This window comes from Cervus canadensis, chromosome X (assembly GCF_019320065.1).
Source record: "Cervus canadensis isolate Bull #8, Minnesota chromosome X, ASM1932006v1, whole genome shotgun sequence".
In the NCBI taxonomy this organism is placed as follows: domain Eukaryota; kingdom Metazoa; phylum Chordata; class Mammalia; order Artiodactyla; family Cervidae; genus Cervus; species Cervus canadensis.
The window spans coordinates 78,084,998-78,106,267 of record NC_057419.1 but is presented as its reverse complement, the minus strand read 5'-3'; the positions used below and the strand labels follow the sequence as shown (position 1 = coordinate 78,106,267).

At 37.9% G+C, this 21,270-nt stretch overlaps 1 protein-coding gene across 1 annotated transcript in view; it reads left to right on the top strand.

The window, feature by feature from the left end:
• Positions 1-20,009, top strand: part of CYLC1 (cylicin 1) — a 56,912-nt gene extending 36,903 nt beyond the window's left edge. Inside the window, exon 6 of the mRNA XM_043459129.1 lies at positions 19,856-20,009. Coding sequence (XP_043315064.1) covers positions 19,856-19,888 — 33 coding nt within the window. The 3' untranslated portion in view covers positions 19,889-20,009. The remainder of the gene's footprint in view (positions 1-19,855) is intronic.
• Positions 20,010-21,270: the final 1,261 nt, after the last annotated feature.

Genomic DNA, 21,270 nt, shown 5'->3' with positions numbered 1-21,270 from the left:
ATTTCTTGTCTTTTTGATAATAGCCAATCTAAAAACTGTGAGGCATTGTTGTTTTGATTTGAAATTCCCTGATGACTAGTGATCTTGAACATCTTTTCAAGTACCTGTTGGTCATGAATGTGTCATCCTTAGGAAAATGGCTATCCAGATCTTTTTTCCAATATTTTTAATCAATTTATTTTAATTGGAAGATAAATTCTTTACAATGTTGTGCTGGGTTTTGCCATACATCAATATGAATCACCCATGGGTGAACATGTGTTTCCCTATCCTGAACCCACTCCCTCCTCCTGTCCCATGCCATCCCTCCAGGTTGTCCCAGAGCACCAACTTTGAGTGCCCTGCTTCATCCATCAAACTTGCACTGGTCATATATTTTCCATATAGTAATATATATGTTTCAATGCTATATTCTCTCAAATCATCCCACCCTCGCTTTTCCCACATAGTCCAAAAGTTTGTTCATTACTTCTGTGTCTCTTTTCTGCTCTGCATATAGTATCATCATTACTGATTCTAAATTCCATATATATGCATTAATACACTGTATTAGTGTTTCTCTTTTTGGCTTACTTCACCCTGTATAATAGGCTCCAGTTTCATTCACCACATTAGAACTGATACAAAAGTATCTATCACTGACTTGATGGACATGAGTTTAAGTATAAACTCTGGGAGTTGGTGATGGACAGGGAGGCCTGGCATGCTGCGATTCATGGGGTCGCAAAGAGTCTGACAAGACTGAGTGACTGAACTGAACTGAACTGAATATTCCATTGTGTATATGCACCACAACTTCCTTATCCATTCATCTCCTAATGGATATCTAGGTTTCTTCCATGTCCAAGCTATTGTAAAAAGTGCTGCAATGAACACTGGGGTGTGTGTGTCTCTTTCAATTATGGTTTCCTTAGTGTGTGTGCCCAGAAGTGAGATTGCTGGCTCACATGGCAGTTCTATTTTCAGTTTTTAAAGGAATCTCCACACTGTTCTCCATAGGGGCTAGATCAGTTTGCATTCCCATCACCAGTGTAAGAGGGTTCACTTTTCTCCACACCCTCTCTAGCGTTTATCTTTTATAGATTTTCTCATGGTGGCCATTCTGACCAGCATGAGATGATAACTCATTGTGGTTTTGGTTTGCATTTCTCCAATAATGAATGATATTGAGCATCTATTCATGTGCTTTTGTTTGCCATCAGTTCAGTTCAGTCGCTCAGTCGTGTCTGACTGTTCGCGACCCCATGAATCACAGCATGACAGGCCTCCCTGTCCATCACAAATTCCCGGAGTTTACTCAAACCCATGTCCATCGAGTCGGTGAAGCCATCCAGCCATCTCATCCTCTGTCTCCCCCTTCTCCTCCTGCCGCCAATCCCTCCCAGCATCAGGGTCTTTTCCAATAAGTCAACTCTTCGCATGAGGTGGCCAAAGTACTGGAGATTCAGCTTCAGCATCAGTCCTTCCAAAGAAAACCCAGGACTGACCTCTTTAGGATGGACTGGTTGGATCTCCTTGCAATCCAAGGGATTCTCAAGAGTCTTCTCCAACACTGCAGTTCAAAAGCATCAACTTTCAGTGTGCAGGTTTCTTCACAGTCCAATTCTCACATCCATACATGACCACTGGAAAAACCATAGCCTTGACTAGATGGACCTTTGTTGGCAAAGAAATGTCTCTGCTTTTAAATATGCTATCTACGTTGGTCATAACTTTCCTTCGAAGGAGTAAGCCTCTTTTAGTTTCATGGTTGCAGTCGTCATCCACAGTCATTTTGGAACCCAAAAAAATAAAGTCTGACACTGTTTCCACTGTCTCCCCATCTATTTCCCATGAGGTGATGGGACCAGATGCCATGATCTTAGTTTTCTGAATGTGGAGCTCTAAGCCAACTTTTCCACTCTCTTCTTTCACTTTCATTAAGAGGCTTTTTAGTTCCTCTTCACTCTCTTCCAAAAGGGTGGTGTCATCTGCATATCTGAGTTTATTGATATTTCTCCTGGCAATCTTGATTCCAGCTTATGCTTCTTCCAGCCCAGCATTTCTCATGATGTACTCTGCATATAAGTTAAATAAGCAGGGTGACAATATACAGCCTTGACGTACTCCTTTTCCTATCGGGAACCAGTTTGTTGTTTCATGTCCAGTTCTAACTGTTGCTTCCTGACCTGCATACAGGTTTCTCAAGAGGCAGGTCAGGTGGTCTGGTATTCCCATCTCATTCAGAATTTTCCACAGTTTATTGTGATCCACACAGTCAAAGGCTTTGGCGTAGTCAATAAAGCAGAAATAGATGTTTTTCTGGAACTCTCTTGCTTTTACAGTGATCCAGTGGATATTGACAATTTGATCTCTGGTTCCTCTGCCTTTTCTAAAACCAGCTTGAACATCTGGAAGTTCTCATTTCACGTATTGCTGAAGCCTGGCTTGCAGAATTTTGAGCATTACTTTACTACTATGTGAGATGAGTGCAATTGTGCAGTAGTTTCAGCATTCTTTGGGATTGCCTTTCTTAGAGATTAGAATGAAAACGGACCTTTTCCAGTCCTGTGGCCACTGCTGAGTTTTCCAAATTTGCTGGCATATTGAGTGAAGCACTTTAACATAATCATCTTTCAGGATTTGAAGTAGCTAAACTGGAATTCCGTCACATCCACTAGCTTTGTTCATAGTGATGCTTTCTAAGGCCCACTTGACTTCACATTCCAGGATGTCTGGCTCTAGGTGAGTGATCACACCATTGTCATTATCTGGCTTGTGAAGATCTTTTTTGTACAGTTCTTCTGTGTTTTCTTGCCACCTCTTCTTAATATCTTCTGCTTCTGTTAGGTCCATACCATTTCTGTCCTTTATCGAACCCATCTTTGCCTGAAATGTTCCCTTGGTATCTCTAATTTTCTTGAAGAGATCTCTAGTCTTTCCCATTCTATTGTTTTCCTCTATTTCTTTGCATTGATCGCTGAGGAAGGCTTTCTTACCTCTCCTGGCTGTTCTTTGGAACTCTGCATTCAAATGGGAATATCGTTCCTTTTCTCCATTGTTTTTCACTTCTCTTCTTTTCACAGCTATTTGTAAGGCCTCCTCAGACAACCATTTTGCCTTTTTGCATTTCTTTTCCATGAGGATGGTCTTGATCCCTGTCTCCTGTACAATGTCATGAACCTCCATCCATAGTTCATCAGGCTCTCTGTCTATCAGATCTAGTCCCTTAAATCTATATCTCTCTTCCACTGTATAGTCATAAAGGATGTGATTTAGGTCATACCTGAATGGTTTAGTGGTTTTCCCTGCTTTCTTCAGTTTAAGTCTGAATTTGGCAATAAGGAGTTCATGATCTGAGCCACAGTCAGCTCCCGGTCTTGTTTTTGCTGACTGTGTAGAGCTTCTCCATCTTTGGCTGTAAAGAATATAATCAATCTGATTTCTGTGTTGACCATCTGGTGATGTCCATGTGTAGAGTCTTCTCTTGTGTTTTTGGAAGAGGATGTTTGCTATGACCAGTGAGTTCTCTTGGCAAAATTGTGCTAGCCTTTGCCCTGCTTCATTCTGTACTCCATGGCCAAATTTCCCTGTTATTTCAGGAGTTTCTTGACTTCCTACTTTTACATTCAAGTCCCCTATAATGAAAAGGACATCTTTTTTGGGTGTTAGTTCTAAAAGGTCTTGTAGGTCTTCCTAGAACCATTCAACTTCAGCTTCTTCAGCATTACTGGTTGGGGCATAGGCTTAGATTACCGTGATATTGAATGGTTTGCCTTTGAAATGAACAGAGATCATTCTGTCGTTTTTGAGATTGCTTCTAAGTACTGCATTTCAGACTCTCTTGTTGACCGTGATGGCTACTCCATTTCTTCTAAGGGATTCCTGCCCACAGTAGTAGTTACAATGGTCATCTGAGTTAAATTCACCCATTCCAGTCCATTTGAGTTTGCTGATTCCTAGAATGTCGACATTCACTCTTGCCATCTCCTGTTTGACCTCTTCCAATTTGCCTTGATTCATGGACCTCACATTCCAGGTTGCTATGCAATATTGCTCTTTACAGCATTGGACCTTGCTTCTATCACCAGTCACATCCACAACTGGGTGTTATTTTTGCTTTGGCTCCATCCCTTCATTCTTTCTGGAGTTATTTCTCCTCTGAACTCCTGTAGCATATTGGGCACCTACGGACCTGGGGAGTTCCCCTTTAGTATCCTATCATTTTGTCTTTTCATACTGTTCATGGGGTTCTCAAGGCAAGAATACTGTAGTGGTTTGCCATTCCCTTCTCCAGTGGACCACATTCTGTCAGACCTCTCCACCATGACCCGACCGTCTTGGGTGGCCCCACATGGCATGGCTTAGTTTCATTGAGCTAGACACGACTGTGGTCCTATGATCAGATTGGCTAGTTTTCTGTGATTATGGTTTTAGTATGTCTGCCGTCTGATGCCCTCTCACAACTACTGTCTTACTTGGGTTTCTCTTAACTCGGATGTGGGATATCTCTTCACAGCTGCTCCAGCAAAGCACAGCCGCTGTTCCTTACCTTGGACTAGGGGTAGCTCCTCTCGGCCACCACCCCTGGCCTCAGGTGTGTGGTAGCTCCTCTCAGCCCTCTTGCGCCCTGCAGCCGCCGCTCCTCAGAGGTGGGGTGGCTCCTCTCGGCTGCCTGTCGCAGCCTGGCGCTCTCAGTCCCTACCCCTGACTTTGGGCAAGGGGTAGCTCCTCACGGCCACACTTCTGCATTGTCTGTCGCAGCTGGCATAGGTATGTCTTTTTTGGAGAAATTTTTGTTTAGTTCTTTGGCCCAATTTTTGATTGGGTTGTTCGTTTTTCTGGCATTGAGCTGCATGAACTGCTTATATATTTTGGAAATTAATTATTTGTCCATTGTTTCATTTGCTATTTTCTCCCATCCTGAAGGCTGCCTTTTCATGTTTCCTACAGTTTGTGCATAAGCTTTTAAGTTTAATAAGGTCCCACTTGTTTGTTTTTATTTCCTTTATTCTGGGAGGTGGATCATAGAGGATCTTGCTGTGATTTATGTTAGAGAGTGTTCTGCCTATGTTTTCCTCTAGGAGTTTTATGGTTTCTGGTCTTACGTTTAGATCTTTAATCCATTTTGAGTTTATTTTTGTGTAAGGTGTTAGAAAGTGTTCAAGTTTCATTCTTTTACAGATGGTTGACTGGTTGTCCCAGCACCACTTGTTAAAGAGTTTGATTTTTTCTCCATTGTGTTTTTTAACCTCCTTTGTCAAATATAAGGTAGCGATATGTCCATGGAATTATCTACGGACTTTCTATTTTGTTCCATTGATCTACGTTTATGTCTTTGCACCAGTACCATACCGCCTTGATGACTGTAGCTTTGTAGTATAGTCTGAGATCAGGAAGGATGATTTCTCCAGTTCCATTCCTCTTTCTCAAGATTGCTTTGGTTTTCCATGTTTTTTTGTATTTCCATACAAATTGTGGAATTATTTGTTCTAGTTATTTGAAAAATACCATTGGTAACTTGATAGAGATTGTGTTGAATTTATAGATTGCCTTTGGGAGTACACTAATTTTCACTATATTTATTCTTCCAATCCATGAGCATGGTATATTTTTCCATCTATTTGTGTCATCTTTAATTTCTTTCATCAGTGTTTTATAGTTTTCTGTATACAAGTCTTTTGTTTCCTTAGGTACATTTACTCCAAAGTATTTTATTCGTTTCGTTGCAATGGTGAATGGGATTGTTTCCTAATTTCTCTTTCTGTTTTTTCATCAATAGTTTATAGGAATGCAAAGGATTTCTGTGTGTTAATTTTATATCCTGCAACTTTACTATATTTGTTGATTAGCTCTAGTAATTTTCTGGTGGTATCTTTAGGGTTTTCTATGTAGAGTATCATGTCACCTGCAAACAGTGAGAGTTTTACTTCTTCTTTTCCTATCTAGATTACATTTATTTCTTTTTCTTCTCTTGTTGCTGTGGCTAGGAATTAAAAACTATGTTGAATAGCAGTGGTGACAGTGGGCACCTATGTTCTGTTCCTGATTTTAGAGGAAATGGTTTCAATTTTTCACCATTGAGGATAGTGTTTGCTGCAGGTTTGTTGTATAAGTTTTTTATTATGTTGAGATATGTTCCTTCTATGCCTGCTTTCTGGAGAGTTTCTATCATAAATGGGTGTTGAATTTTGTCAAAGGCTTTCTCTGCATCTATTGGGATAATCATATGGTTTTTATCTTTCAATTTGTTAATATGGTGTATCACATTGATTGATTTGCAAATATTGAAGAATCCTTGCATCCCTGGGATAAAGCCCACTTGGTCACCATATATGGTCTTTTTAATATGTTTTTGGGCTCTGTTTGCTAGAATTTTGTTGAGCATTTTTGCATCTATGTTCATCGGTGATATTGGCTTGCAGTTTTCTTTCTTTTTTTTTTTTTTTTTGCGACATCTTTGTCTGGTTTTGTTATTAGGGTGATGGTAGCTTCATACAATGAGTTTGGGAGTTGATCTTACTCTGCAATTTTCTGGAAGAGTTTAAATATGATAGATGTCAGTTTTTCCTCTAGTTTTTTGGTAGAATTCACCTCTGAAGCCATCTGGTCCTGGGCTTTTGTTTCTTGGAAGATTTTTTATTACAGTTTCAGTTTCCATGTTTGTGATGGGTCTGTTCAGATTTTTATTTCTTCCTGGTTCAGTTTTGGAAGGTTCTTCTTTTCTGAGAATTTGTCTATTTCTTCCAAACTGTCCATTTTATTGGCATATATTTGCTCACAGTAGTCACTTATGTTCCTTCATATTTCTGTTTGTCTGTTGTTATTTCTTCATTTCCATTTCAAATTTTATGAACTTGATTCTTCTCCCTTTTTTCTTGATGAGTTGGCTAACAGTTTGTCTATTTTGTTTATCTTCTCAAACAACAAAATTTTAGTTTTGTTGTTCTTTGCTATAGTCTCCTTTGTTTCTTTCTCATTTATTTCTGCTCTGATTCTTATGATTTCTTTCCTTCTATTAACTTTGAGTTCTTTTTCTTCTTCTTTTTCTAGCTGTTTTAGGTAAAAATTTGGATTGTTTATTTAATGATTCCCTTGTTTCTTGAAGTAGGCTTGTATTGCTATGGATCTCTGTCTTAGCATTGCTTTTACTGAATCCCATACGTTTTCAGTTGTCATTTTTTTTAAATGTTCATTTGTTTCTATGCATGTTTTGATTTCCTTTTTGATTTCTTCCATGATCTGCTAGTTATTTAGATGTATGTGATTTAGCCTCCATATGTTTGTGTTTTTAATACATTTTTGTTCCCTGTAGTTGACATCTAATCTTAGCACATTGCAATTAGAAAAGATACTTGAAATGATCATGTTTGTTAAATTTACCAAGGCTGATTTATGGCCTAGGATGTGATCTACCCTGGAGAATGTTCCATGTGCACTTGAGAAAAGTTGAAATCCATTGTTTTGGGGTGATATGCCTTGTAGATATCAATTAGGTCTAACTGGTCCATTGTATCATTTAAAGCTTATGTTACATTGCTAAGTTTCTATTTTGTTGATCTATCCATAGGTGTGTGTACAGTGTTGAAGTCCCCCTCTATTATTGTATTACTGTTAATTCCCCCTTTCATATTTGTTGGCATTTGCCTTATGTATTTGGTGCTCCTATGTTGGATGCATATATATATTTATAATTGCTATATTTTCTTCTTGGATTGATCCTTTGGTCATTATAGAGGGTGCTCTTTGTCTCTTATCACTGTCTTTATTTCAAAGTCTATTTTATCTGATATGGGTATTCCTACTCCTGCTTTCTTTTGGTCTCCATTTGCATAAAATATCTTTTTCCAGCCTCTCACTTTCAGTATGCATGTGTCCCTAGGTTTGAGGTGGGTCTGTTTTAGACAGCATATAGAGGGGTTTTGTTTTTGTATCCATTCATTCATCCAGTCTTTGTCTTTCTGTTGGAACATTCAGTCCATTTACATTTAAGGTAATTATTGATAAGTGTGATCCCCTTACCATTTACTTTTTTTGTTTTGGTCTCTTTTTTATAAGACTCTTTTGTGTTTCTGAGTAGAGAATATCCTTTAGCATTTGTTGAGGTGCTCGTTTGGTGTACTGAATTCTCTCAGTTTTGCTTGTCTGTACAGCTTTTGATTTCTCCTTCATATCTGAATGAGATCTTGGCTTGGTAGAGTAGTCTTGGTTGTAGGTTTTTCTCTTTCTTCACTTTAAGTATGTCCAACCATTCCCTTCTGGCTTTACCCTTGCTGCTTTTAATATTTGCTCTTTGTTTTCAATTTTTGTAAGTTTGATTAATACATGTTTTGGGGTGTTTCACCTTGGGTTTATCCTGTTTGAAGTTGTCGGGGTTCTTGGACTTGGGTGACTATTTCCTTCACCATTTTAGGGAAGTTTTCAACTAGTATCCCCTCAAGTATTTTTTTCATGCCTTATCGTTTTGTCTTCTTCTTCTAGGACACCTATGATTTGAATGTTGGGGCATTTAACATTGTCCTCGAGGTCTCTGAGATTGTCCTCCTTTCTTTTAATTCTTTTTCTTTCCTCCTCTCTGCTTCATTTATTTCTACCATTCTATCTTCCACCTCACTTATCTTCTCTTCTGCCTCAGTCATTCTACTGTTGGTTCACTCCATAGTGCTTTTAATCTCAGTTATTGTATTGTTCAATATTGATTGACTCCTCTATATTTCTTTTAGGTCTTGTAAATATTTCTTGCATCTTCTCAATTCTTGTCTGTTGTCTATTTACCTGTAACTCCATTTTGTTTTTAAGATTTTGGATCATATTTACTATCATTATTCTGAATTATTTTTCAGGTAGACTCCCTGTTTCCTCCTTTTCTGTTTGATACAGTGGGTTTTCATCATGTTCCTTCACCTGATGAATATTTCTCTGCCTTTTCACCTTGTTTAGATTGCTGTGTTTGGGGTGCCCTTTCTGCAGGTTGGAAGTTCATGGTTCCTGTTTATTGTGGAGACTGCTCCCTGAAGATGGGGTTGGACCAGTGGTTTGTAAAGGTTTCCTGGTTGGGAGAACTCATGTCTCTGTTCTGGTTGATGGAGCTGGATCCACTCTCTGGCTTGCAATGAAGTGTCCAGTAGAGGGTTTTGGACAGTCTATGGGCTTGGCATCTCTTTGGGCAGCCTGTCTTTTAATATTCATGGTTGTGTTCCTATTTTGCTGGAGAATTAGTGTGGTTTGTCTTGCAGTGGAACTTGTTGACTCTTGGGTGGAGCTTGGTTTCAGTGTAGGTATGGAAACTTTTGGGTGATCTCTTGTCTATTAATATTCCCTGGAGTCAGGAGTTCTATGATGTTCTAAAGTGTTGGAGTCAAGCCTCCTGCCTCTAGCTTTTGGCCCTTCTCCAAAAGTAGCCTCAAGACTTCAACATACTTATTCTATGTAAAATCAGCCAAATTACAAATTGAAGTTAAACAGATAGGAATTATTGAATTATAAAACTGGCTTAAAAATATACTTTATTCCTAAAACTCGTGTTGCTTCATGATAAAATAAGGCACATAAATGTCTTTCTTATTCCAAACGTGTTTCTTCATTTCCAGAATAAGGAATCAAACTAGATGAACTATAAAATGTAACTGTAGACAGCACAGGAGGAAGAGCTTGGTGTTCCCTACTGGTGGTTTAAAGATGTAGGCAATATGCCTGCCCATAATTGGATTAGAATAGAGATCAGTCAGTCAGTCAGTTCAGTCGCTTTGTGACCCTTCTGTATCTCTACATAATGTATTTATATAGTTTTTTCTCAGTTTTATATATTTTCCATTGGCTCGCTTCCAAAATGGATGAAGATTTTATTCATCTTCTCTTTTTCTAATATGATTCTTTGTTTTTAGTTAATTTGTTAATTACACTTATAACTTGAAACATTGTATTTGTAACTTCATTTTTTCCTAGTGCTCTTAATTTTTTCTCTTCAGTTCTCCTTTCTTGTTCTCTTACTCTAGTTTTTCTATTAAAAGCATTCTTTTAGGGATGTCCTGAAATAATCTTTTACCAAATACTATGGCCTTATCTCCATCCTCATTACCTTGTGACTTCTTGCTTTCATTGGAAATGTCTCCTCCCTTAACTAGTTTGAATTTCTACACTTACTGTTCTCTTTTATCCTTCCTAATTACTATGTATCTATATTCATGTCTGTCACTTATTCTTCATCCCATGTCCAACTCAGTGTTTTTCCTATGGTTCATTTTTGGGGTTAACCTTGAAGAGACTGTTATAAGCCATAAAATATATATTATTTCCAGCAAGTTAATTTTTCTGCCCCTAGTTATCAGTACTAGCAACCACTCCTCAGTTCAGTACAGTTCAGTTGCTCTGTCGTGTCTGACTCTTTAAAACACCATGCACTGAAGCACTCCAGGCTTCCCTGTCCATCACCAATTCCGAGAACTTACTCAAAATCATTGAGCTGGTGATGCCATCCAACCTTCTCATCCTCTACCATCCCTTTCACCTCTTGCCTTCAGTCTTTCCTGGCATCAGGGTGTTTTCCAGTGAGTCAGTTCTTCACATCAGGTGTCCAAAGTACTGGAGCATCAGTCCTTGCAATGAATATTCAGGACTGATTCCCTTTAAGATTGACTGGCTTGATCTTGCAGTCCAAAGGACTCTGAAGAGTCTTCTAAAACACCACAGTTCAAAGGCATCAATTCTTTGGTGCTCAGCTTTCTTTATGGTCCAACTCTCACATCCACACTTGACTCCTTGAAAAACCATAGCTTTGACTAGTTGGTCTGTTGTTGGTAAAGTAATGCCTCTGCTTTTTAACATGCTGTCTAGATTGGTTATAACTTTTCTTCCAAGGAGCAAGCGTCTTTTAATTTCATGCTGCAGCCACCATCTGCAGTGATTTTGGAACCCAAAAAAAATCAAGTCCTTCACTGTTTCTATTGTTTCCCTATCTATTTGCCGTGAAGTGATGGGACCGGATGCCATGATCTTAGTTTTCTGAATGTTAAGTTTTAAGCCAGCTTTTTCACTCTCCTCTTTCACTTTCATCAAGAGACTCTTTAGGTCTTCACTTTACGCCATAAGGTTGGTGTCATCTGCATATCTGAGGTTACTGATATTTCTCCAGGCTATCTTGATTCCAGCTTCTGCTTCATCCAGCCCCAGAATTTGGCATGATGTACACTGCATGCAAGTTAAATAAGCAGGGTGACAATATACAATAAGTGTACAATATACAGGAGTGACAATATACAGGTATCAGTTCAGTTCAGTTCAGTCGCTCACTTGTGTCTGACTCTTCACAACATCATGAACCACAGCACATAAGGCCTCCCTGTCCATCACCAACTCCAAGAGTCCACCCAAACCCATGTTCATTGAGTCAGTGATGCTATCCAACCATGTCATCTTCTGTCATCCCCTCCTCCTCCTGCCACCAATCCCTCCCTGCATCAGGGTCTTTTCAAATGAGTCAGCTCTTCGCATCAGGTGGCCAAAATATTGGAGTTTCAGCTTCAACATCAGTTCTTCCAATGAACACCCAGGACTGATCTTCATTAGGATGGACTGGTTGAATCTCCTTGCAGTCCATGGGACTCTCAAGAGTCTTTTCCAACACTACAGTTCAAAAGCATCAATTCTTTGGTGCTCAGCTTTCTTTATAGTCCAACTCTCACATCCATAATGACCACTGGAGAAACCATAGCCTTGACTAGATGGACCTTTGTTGGCAAGGTAATGTCTCTGCTTTTTAATATGCTGTCTAGGGTGGTCATAATTTTCCTTCCAAGGAGTAAGTGTCTTTTAATTTCATGGTTGCAATCACCATCTGCAGTGATTTTGGAGCCCAGAAAAATAAAATCAATCACTGTTTCCTCCGTTTCCCCATCTATTTGCCATGAAGTGGTGGTACTGGATGCCATGATCTTAGTTTGCTGAATGTTGAGCTTTAAGCCAACTTTTTCACTCTCCTCTTTCATCAAGAGGCTTTTTTGTTCTTCTTCACTTTCTGCCATAAGGGTGGTGTCATCTGCATATCTGAGGTTATTGATATTTCTCCCAGAAATCTTGATTCCATCTTGTGCTTCCTCCAGCCCAGCGTTTCTCATGATGTACTCTACATATAAGTTAAATAAGCAGGGTGACAATATACAGCCTTGACGTACCCCTTTTCCTATTTGGAGCAAGTCTGTTGTTCCATGTCCAGTTCGAACTGTTGCTTCCTGACCTGCACACAGGTTTCTCAAGAGGCAGGTCAGGTGGTCTGGTATTCCCATCTCTTTCAGAATTTTCCACAGTTTATTGTGATCCACACAGTCAAAGGCTTTGACATAGTCAATAACATGGAAATAGATGTTCTTTTCTGAAACTCTCTTGCTTTTTCAATGATCCAGCAGATGTTTGCAATTTGATCTCTGGTTCCTCTCCCTTTTCTAAAACCAGCTTAAACATCTGGAAGTTCATGGTTCACATATTGCTGAAGCCTGGCTTGGAGAATTTTAAGCATCACTTTACTAACGTGTGAGAGGAGTGCAATTGTGCAAATATACAGGTATAGTAACAGGCAAATTTGGCCTTGGAATACAAAATTAGGCAGGGCAAAGACTAACAGAATTTTGACAAGAGAACTCACTGCTCATAGCAAACACTGTTTCCCAAAAACACATGCAACCACTCATAAATATATGGATTAAATAAATAGATACACTTTTTTGCATATTTGAATCCTACTATATTATATTTCTATCTTCCACTGTACTTAGAAGCATTCATCTATTTTATGTGTTTAATTTTCACCTTTCTGTGTGTATTTCCAAATCTGTGTCCCTAGACTATTTTCTCATCCATACTCTTGTAGGCTATCTCCTTTCATTCAACTTCTAAGTTGAAAGAAACACAAAAACTAGACTTGAGACTTAGCTCCACCACTAAATAGGAGTTATTTTGTGCTTTTGGTTAAGTCTTCCACCAAGAAAATAGCAGTGTAAGGAAGTTAATACATATATTTGACTGATGAACTTTCAGATGTTGCCAGAGCAATCTCTGGTTTTGTTATCAGTTACATTAAAATTTTATATTTAGAATGATTTATATTTGAATTCTAAATATATTTAGGAAAATTCGGTATTCATTAGAATCATCCAACTTCATTTTTTGTTTCATCAGTCAACAAATATTTCTTGAACAAATATTCTGTGCTGAACACTGAGCTAAAGAAAGCAGATACACAGATACATGTCTACTTCTGTCGTAAAACATAAGATCTTTCCCCAGGAAATGAAAATGCCTGCAACACATCTTTCATTTGTCCCCTTTCTTGAAGCTCCCCTTCATGGATAACAACCTTGTCATGACAAGAGAACTTGCATAACTCAGTGAATCTATGAGTCATGCCATGCAGAGCCACCCAAGATGGACAGGTCAGAGTGAAGAGTTCTGATAAAACATGGCCCACTTATGGAAAGAATACTAGAGTAGTTTGCCGTTTCTACTCTAGTTTGACAAACTACTCTAGTATTGTTTCCACAAGAACCCCATGAACAGTATGAAAAGGCAAAAAGATATGACACCAGAAGATGAGTCCTCCAAGTCAGAAGACATCCAATACACTACTGGGGAAGAGTGAAGGGCAGTTACTAATAGCTTCAGAAATAATGAAGTGGGTGGGCCAAAGAAGAAATGATGCTCTGCTGTGACTTTTTTTGATGGTGAAAGGAAAGCCTGGTGCTGTAAAGAAAAATATTGCATAGGAACCTGGGATGTTAGATCCATGAACCAAGATAAATTGAACGTGGTAAAGCAGGAAGTGGCAAGAGTGAACTTTGCCATCTTAGGAATCAGTGAATTAAAATGGACAGAATTGAGTGAACTTAATTCAGATGACCATTATATCTACTGCTGTGGGAAAGAATCCCTTAGAAGAAATAGAGTACCCTCAAAGTCAACAAACTAGTCTGAGATAGCATATTTGGATGTGATCTCAAAAATGAAAGAATGATCTTGGTTTGTTTCCAAGGCAAAACATTTATTATCATAGTAATACAAGTTGATGCCCCAATCACTGATGCTGAAGAAACTGAAGTTGACTGGTTCTCTGAAGACCTACAAGAATTAAACTTCTAGACAAACTTCTAGAACTAACACCAAAAAAAAAGGGGTGTCATTTTCTTCACAGGATAACAGAATGTAAAACTAGGAAGTCAAGAGATATCTGGAGTAACAGGCAAGGTTGTCCTTGGAGTACAGAATGAAGCAAGGCAAATGTTAACAGTTTTGTCAAAAGAACATATTGGTCATAGCAAACACCCTCTTCCAAAAACACAAGAGATAATTATACATGGACATCACCAAATGGTCAATACCAGTATCAGACTGATTTTGTTCTTAGCAGCCAAAGATGGAGAAGCTCTATACAGTCACCGAAAACAAGGCCGGGAGCTGACTGTGACTCAGAGCATGAGCTCCTTGTTGCAAAATTCAGGCTTAAATTGAAGAAAGTAGGGAAAACCACTAGGCCAATCATGTATGATCTAAGTCAAAAAATTTATACAGTGGATGTGATAAATTGGTTCAAGGAATTAGATCTGGTAGACAGAGTGCCTGAGGAACTATGGATGGATGTTCATAGCATTGTATATGAGACAGTGACCAAAACCATCCCAAAGGTAAAAAAAATTGCAAGAAGGCCAAATGGTTGTCTGAGGAGGCTTGACAAACAGTGGGGAAAGAAGAGAAATGAAAGGCAAAGGAGAAAGGGAAAGATATACCCAACTGAATTCAAATTTCCAGAGTATAACAAGGAGAGATAAGAAGGGCTTTTAAATAAACAATGCAAAAAAATAGAGGAAAACAATAGAATGGGATACTAGAAAACTCTTCAAGAAATTTGGAGATATCAAGGGAACATTTCAGACAAAGACGGGCATGATAAAGGACAGAAACTGTATGGACCTAACCAAAGCAGAAGAGATTAAGAAGTGTTGGCAAGAATGCACAGAAGAACTATACCAAAAAATTGTATTAATGATACAGATAATGATGATGGCGTGGTAACTCACCTAGATCCAGACATCGTTGAGTGTGAAGTCACGTGGGCCTTAGGAAGCATTACTACGAACAAAGCTAGTGGAGGTGATGGATTTCCAGCTGACTCATTTAAAATCCTAAAAGAATGCAATTAAAGTGCTGTACTCAATATGTCAGCAAATTTGGAAGACTCATCAGTGTCCACAGGACTTGAAAAGGTCAGTTTTTATTGCAATCCCAAAGAAGGGCAATGCCAAAGAGTAATCAAACTACTGTACAAATGCACTCATTTCACATGCTAACATGGTTATCCTCAAAATTCTCCAGGCCAGGCTTCAATAAGACATGATCAAAGAAGTTCCAGATGTACAAGCTGGGTTTAGAAAAGAGAGGAATTGGAGATCAAATTGCTAACATTCAATGGATCATTGAGAAAGCAAGAGAGTTCCAGAAAAACATCTCCTTCTGCTTCATTGACCATGCTAAAGACTTTGACAGTGTGGGTCATGAGAAACTATGAAAATTCTTAAAGGCATGGGAATATCAGACCACCTTACCTGTCTTCTGAAAAGCTTGTATGCAGGTCAAGATGCAACAGAAAAAAACAGGAAGAGTACCACAAGGCTGTATGTCATCACCCTACTTCTTTCAAATTCTAAAAGATGATGCAATTAAAGTGCTGCCCTCAATATGTCAGCAAATTTGGAAACTTCAGCAGTGGCCACAGAACTGGAAAAGGTCAATTTTCATTCCTATCCCAAAGAAGAGAAATGCCAAATAATGTTCAAACTACTGTACAGTTGCACTCATTTCACATGCTAGCAAGGTTATGCTAAACATCCTTCAAGCTAGGCATCAATAGAACATGATCCAAGAACTTCCAGATACAAAGTACATTATGCGAAATGTCAGGCTGGATGAGTTACAAGCTGGAATCAAGATTACCAGGAGAAATATCAACAACCTCAGGTACACAGATGACACCACCCTAATGGCAGAAAGTGAAGAGGACCTAAAGATCCTCTTAATGATGATGAAAGAAGAGACTGAGAAAACTGGCTTAAAACTCAAAATTAGAAACCTAAATCATGGCATCCAATACCATCATCATGGTAAATGGAAGGGGAAAAAGTGAAGCAGTAACAGATTTTATTTTCTTGGGCTCCAAAATCACTTCAGATGGTTACTAAAATCATGAAATTAAAAGATGCTTGCTCCTTGGAAGGAAAGTTATGACAAACCTGGACAGCATATTAAAAAACAAGAACATCACTTTGCCAACAAAGGACCCTATAGTCAAAGCTATGGTTTACACAGTAGTCATCTATAGATGTGAGATTTGAGTCATAAAAATGGCTGAGTGCTGAATAATTGATGCTTTCTAACTGTGGTGCCAGAGAAGACTCTTGAGAGTCCCTTGGACTGCAAGGAGATCAAAAGAGTAAATCCTAAAGGAAATCAACTCTAAATATTCATTGGAAAGGCTGATGCTGAAGTTGAAGTTCCAATAATACTTTGGCCACCTGAAGCAAAGAGCTGACTCCTTGGAAAAGACCCTGATGCTAGGAAAAATTGAGGGCAAGAGAAGAAGGGGGCAACAGAGGATGAGAATGTTAGATAGAACCACCAACTCAATGGACGTGAATCTGAGCAAACTGCAGGAGATAGTGAAGGACAGAGGAGCCTGACATGCTGCAGCCAATAGGGTCACAAAGAGTCAGACACAATTTAGCAACTGAACAACAATAATCTTGAAGATAGTCTTCCTCGAGAATTGTTGTTGCTTAGTCACTAAGTCATGTCCAACTTTAATTCATGTACAATCCCATGGACTGTAGCCCTGCAGGTTCCTCTGTCCATGGGATTTCCCAGGCAAGAATACTGGTATAAGTTGCCATTTCCTTCTCCAGGGGATCTTCCTGACCCAAGGACTGAACTTCTGTCTCCTGCTTGGCTGGCAGATTCTTTACCACTGAGCCAACTGGGAAGTTCCCTGAGAATAGAAACAGTCAAAATACCACACAAATTTTCCATCTTTATGTTCTTTGCTCATGTACTTTATTCTTGAGAACTGGAATTGGATGTCTTTGGAAAAGTATTTGATAAATTTCAGCACTTACTTAAGATGAAAACACCAATTTAAAAAGGAATAGAGAATTCCCTTATCTTGATAATAGCTATCTATCAAAGACTGAAAGGAAACAGTAAATTCTCAAGACACATTTTCTTGAAAATCAAGAATAAGATTATAATTCATTAGAAATATCTTTATTATCTTTCTTTCACAGCCCTTCTTGGATCCTGTTGACTCAGTATATATCTAAAATCTGACTGCTTGTGAACCACATTGCTACCAGCCTGGCCCTCATCACTATTATCTATCTCCTTTATTACTGCAGTAGCCTCCTAATATATCTCTTGCTTCTAATCTTTCCTTTTCATATCCTCAACATGGATGCAATTTATTGAACATCATCTAATTGATAAGGTTTATTAAAATGTATACTTAGAATTAACAAAGTTAAATTAAACCTAATGAAACAAAACAAGAACAACAACAAACTCTAGTACTTAATTTCACTCAGAATGAATGTCAAAATGCTTACAATTGCCAATAAGATCCTAGATAATCTGACTTGCTATTCTCTCTGATCTCACCTTTTCATCAGTCTGATAAAACCACACTGGCATCCTTCCATACATCCCAGGAGTAGGACTTTGCACAGATCCACTCTTCAAGCTAGAATCTTATTTCCTCAGATTTCCATGTGGTTAATTCTCTCTTCAAATATTTGCTCAAATATCAATTTTTCAATGAGGTTAATTTAATCATACAATTTAAAATTGCAACAATCCCCACTATTGCATACTAGTCCTCACCTCATCTACATTTTTTCCTATGAAATTTGTTACCTTCCACTATGTAATTTACTTATTTATTATGTTTATTTTGTGTATCCTTTGGTAAAACGTAAGCTCTGTGAAGATAAAAACTCTTTGCTTATATGTACAAGAGAGTGGCTGGCACTCAATATTAATTTAATAAATCAATTAATTTGTCATTTATTAGAAATTAGCAAGAAATGAATGAACGAATTGCTGGGCATTTTTAAAACTCCAGATGGTACTAGATAGTATGAAATTTTAGTCTGCCCAGTTTATGAATTAACTTACTCATTCACCCATTCAGTTAGGGTAAAAAAGTGATATATGAACTGGGTCATGAAAGATAAAAAAAGATTTTTAAAGGGCAAAGGCGATGGGAGAAGTTTCTATTCAAGAATACTCAGCTAGTTAATACCAGAACCAGTCTATGAAATTGCGTCATGAAACGGAATATGAGTATGACATTGAAAGATGATATTAACTGAAGGAAGAAACAAAATTTCCAGACCAGGATGCAGATAAAGTGGTTGATGGGAGTGACACAGAGTTGGCAACAGGCATAGTAATCATAATGCAAGGCTAAGGGGCATAAAAGCAGCAATAGAAAATTGTGATACCTCTACTACAGCTTCAGTTTTCTTTTTAAGAAATACTAAACTATAAATAAATGGAAGATAAACAAAGTACTGATTTGTTCCATGATGATTCTTTGATTTAAAATATATATATATATAGTTTCAAGATATTTCTTTTTACCTGTTATATAACGGTGTTGATACACTGCTTCTTTGCTCTGCTCTAAGTGTGCAACTAATCTACCCTTTCCCCTCACTCACCATTAGTTTTGATGTCTTCTTGCTGAAGTCTGACTGTCAAGAATAAGCTCTAATTCCATGATCTGCCTTCCTTTAGCAAAGTTCCATTTTCTGAACATTCCCAAAACTCTTTTATGTATGGAAAAAATTCTACTACTACTCTCTGAATTGTGAATAAATGAATAAATACACCACTATCCCTGAAGCCTCAATAGTTCCAAGTAAGATACACAGATATATGTATATCTATGTATCTATACCATTAATTCACTGCTGATGGCAAAAGAGGAACAACACAAACTGGTTAAATTTCTTCTAGACCTATATGGTACTATGTAGGAAGAGTCACAAATGGGATGGTACTATTTGATTCAGTAATCCCATTAGTAAAAATGTATCACAACAAAAACAAGTCAGCAGAAGGAAAAAATAACTCTGGGCATAAGGATGATAGTTGCAATACTGTCTATAAGACAAAAATTTTGGAATTAAACTAAATGTAGAAAATTAGAAGATTGGCTTACTGAAATATAAAACATAGTATTTATTCATTGAAATACTAGTTGTGAGACCTTGAGTTTAGAGGGTAAAGTTTATACTATAATACTAAGGGAGAACGTAGAGGAAAATACTATAGATTTGCAACTATGTGTAATTTGCAACTACTCTACAAACAATAGACAGTGATGTGCAAATGTGAAAACACTTGTATTAATGTGGTGAAATTTAGAGAGACTACCAGTATTTTAAATGTATTTTTGTGTTTTTATATTATCAATTTTTGAAGTCCTTGTCCATTAAAGTAGTTGTGTTCATGATGTAACATTGCTTAGGACTTGGTTCCTACACAAATGGTGGTGTTTGGACTAGTATTCAGTATTTCACATCTTTAAATGAACATTAGGATCATGCAGAGAAATTATTAAACATGCCATTGCTGACTCCATCTCAGGCTTTTACTTGGTAACTCTGGGGTGGGATGTAGGGATCTACATTTTTAATAAGAAAATGTAAAAATCATATCCAAGTTTGCTTCCAATTGTGTGTTTCATTGTGGTCTTTAACACACCAGGAACTCTCTATAATTACTAGCTTTTTCTTAATCCTACTATTTATTTTAATCTTTTTTCTACTTTATTCCTCAGCCTGAAGCAAAATGGATCCATAAACTGCTTTAAAGAACATCTGAGCACTTCATTTCACAGAATGGCCTTACCACAGTTAACAATAGCTACTCTCAAATGAGCATTTCTACTTCTGTGGAACTGTAATAAATAAAAACAAGTCTTCTGTGAGCACCAGGAGTTGATTTTTTACACATAATTTATAAAGGTGATGTATAGAGGTGTGATTTATTTACTAAAAGCCTGACCTACTCAAGACAAAGTTTTGCAGCATTTTACATCACTTCACTTTGGAAGCTACTTCTGTGTTCAGGTTGTAACAGCAATCTTCTTTGGGATTCTCTTGTGTGTTCTGTTAAATTTCTGTTTTACTTTATATTTAGAAAAAGCAAAGAAAATGGAAGGAACCAGATCTTTCACACCATTAAAATAATCAGAGATATATGTAGATCATAATCCCCACCACCAACCTACATAAACAAAATTCCAAATGCAATCATTTATCTTTAGAAATTAGTTCTTTAGTTTATTATTTTATTTAATGATACACTGCAAGTGACCATAGGAGGATAAAACATGCTTATCAATCATTATACAAATTCCTATGAATATGCTTTTCATATTCCTTCTGGAGAGAGCAAATGGATGTGGAAGGAAAGATACATGCATGTATCCATGCATGCATATAGACATACATACAAAGAGACAATCTGTTCAGGCTGCTATAATAAAAATACCATGAACTGAGTAGCTCATGCCAAGGTGGGCACAATAAAAGACAGAAATGGTATGGACCTAACAGAAACAGAAGAGATTAAGAAGAGGTGTCAAGAATACACAGAAGAACTATTTAAAAAAAATCTTAATGAACTGGATAACCACAATGGTCTGACCAGTTACCTACAGACTGACATCCTGGAGTGTGAAGCCAAGTGGGCCTTAGGAAGCATCACTACAAAGCATCAAGCATCACTACAAGCATCACCACCATCACTAGTGGGGGTGAGGGGATTCCAGCTGAGCTATTTCAAATTCTAAAGACAACGCTGTCAAAGTGCTGCACTGAATATGCCAGCAAATTTGGAAAACTCAGTAGTGGTCACAGGACTGGAAAAGGTCAGTTTTCATTTCAGTCCCAAAGAAGGGCAACGCCAAAGATGCTCAAACTACCACACAATAGCACTCATTTCACATGCTAGCAAGGCAATGCTCAAAATTCTTCAAGCTAGGCTTCCACAGTATGTGAATTGAGAAATTACAGATGTACAAGCTGGATTTAGAAAAGGCAGAGGAACCAGAGATCAAACTGCTAACATTCATTGGATCATAGAAAAGGCAAGAGAACTCCAGAAAAATATTTATTTCTGCTTAAAGACTTCAACTGTGTGGATCACAACAAACTATGGAAAATTCTTAAAGAGATGGAAGTACCAGAT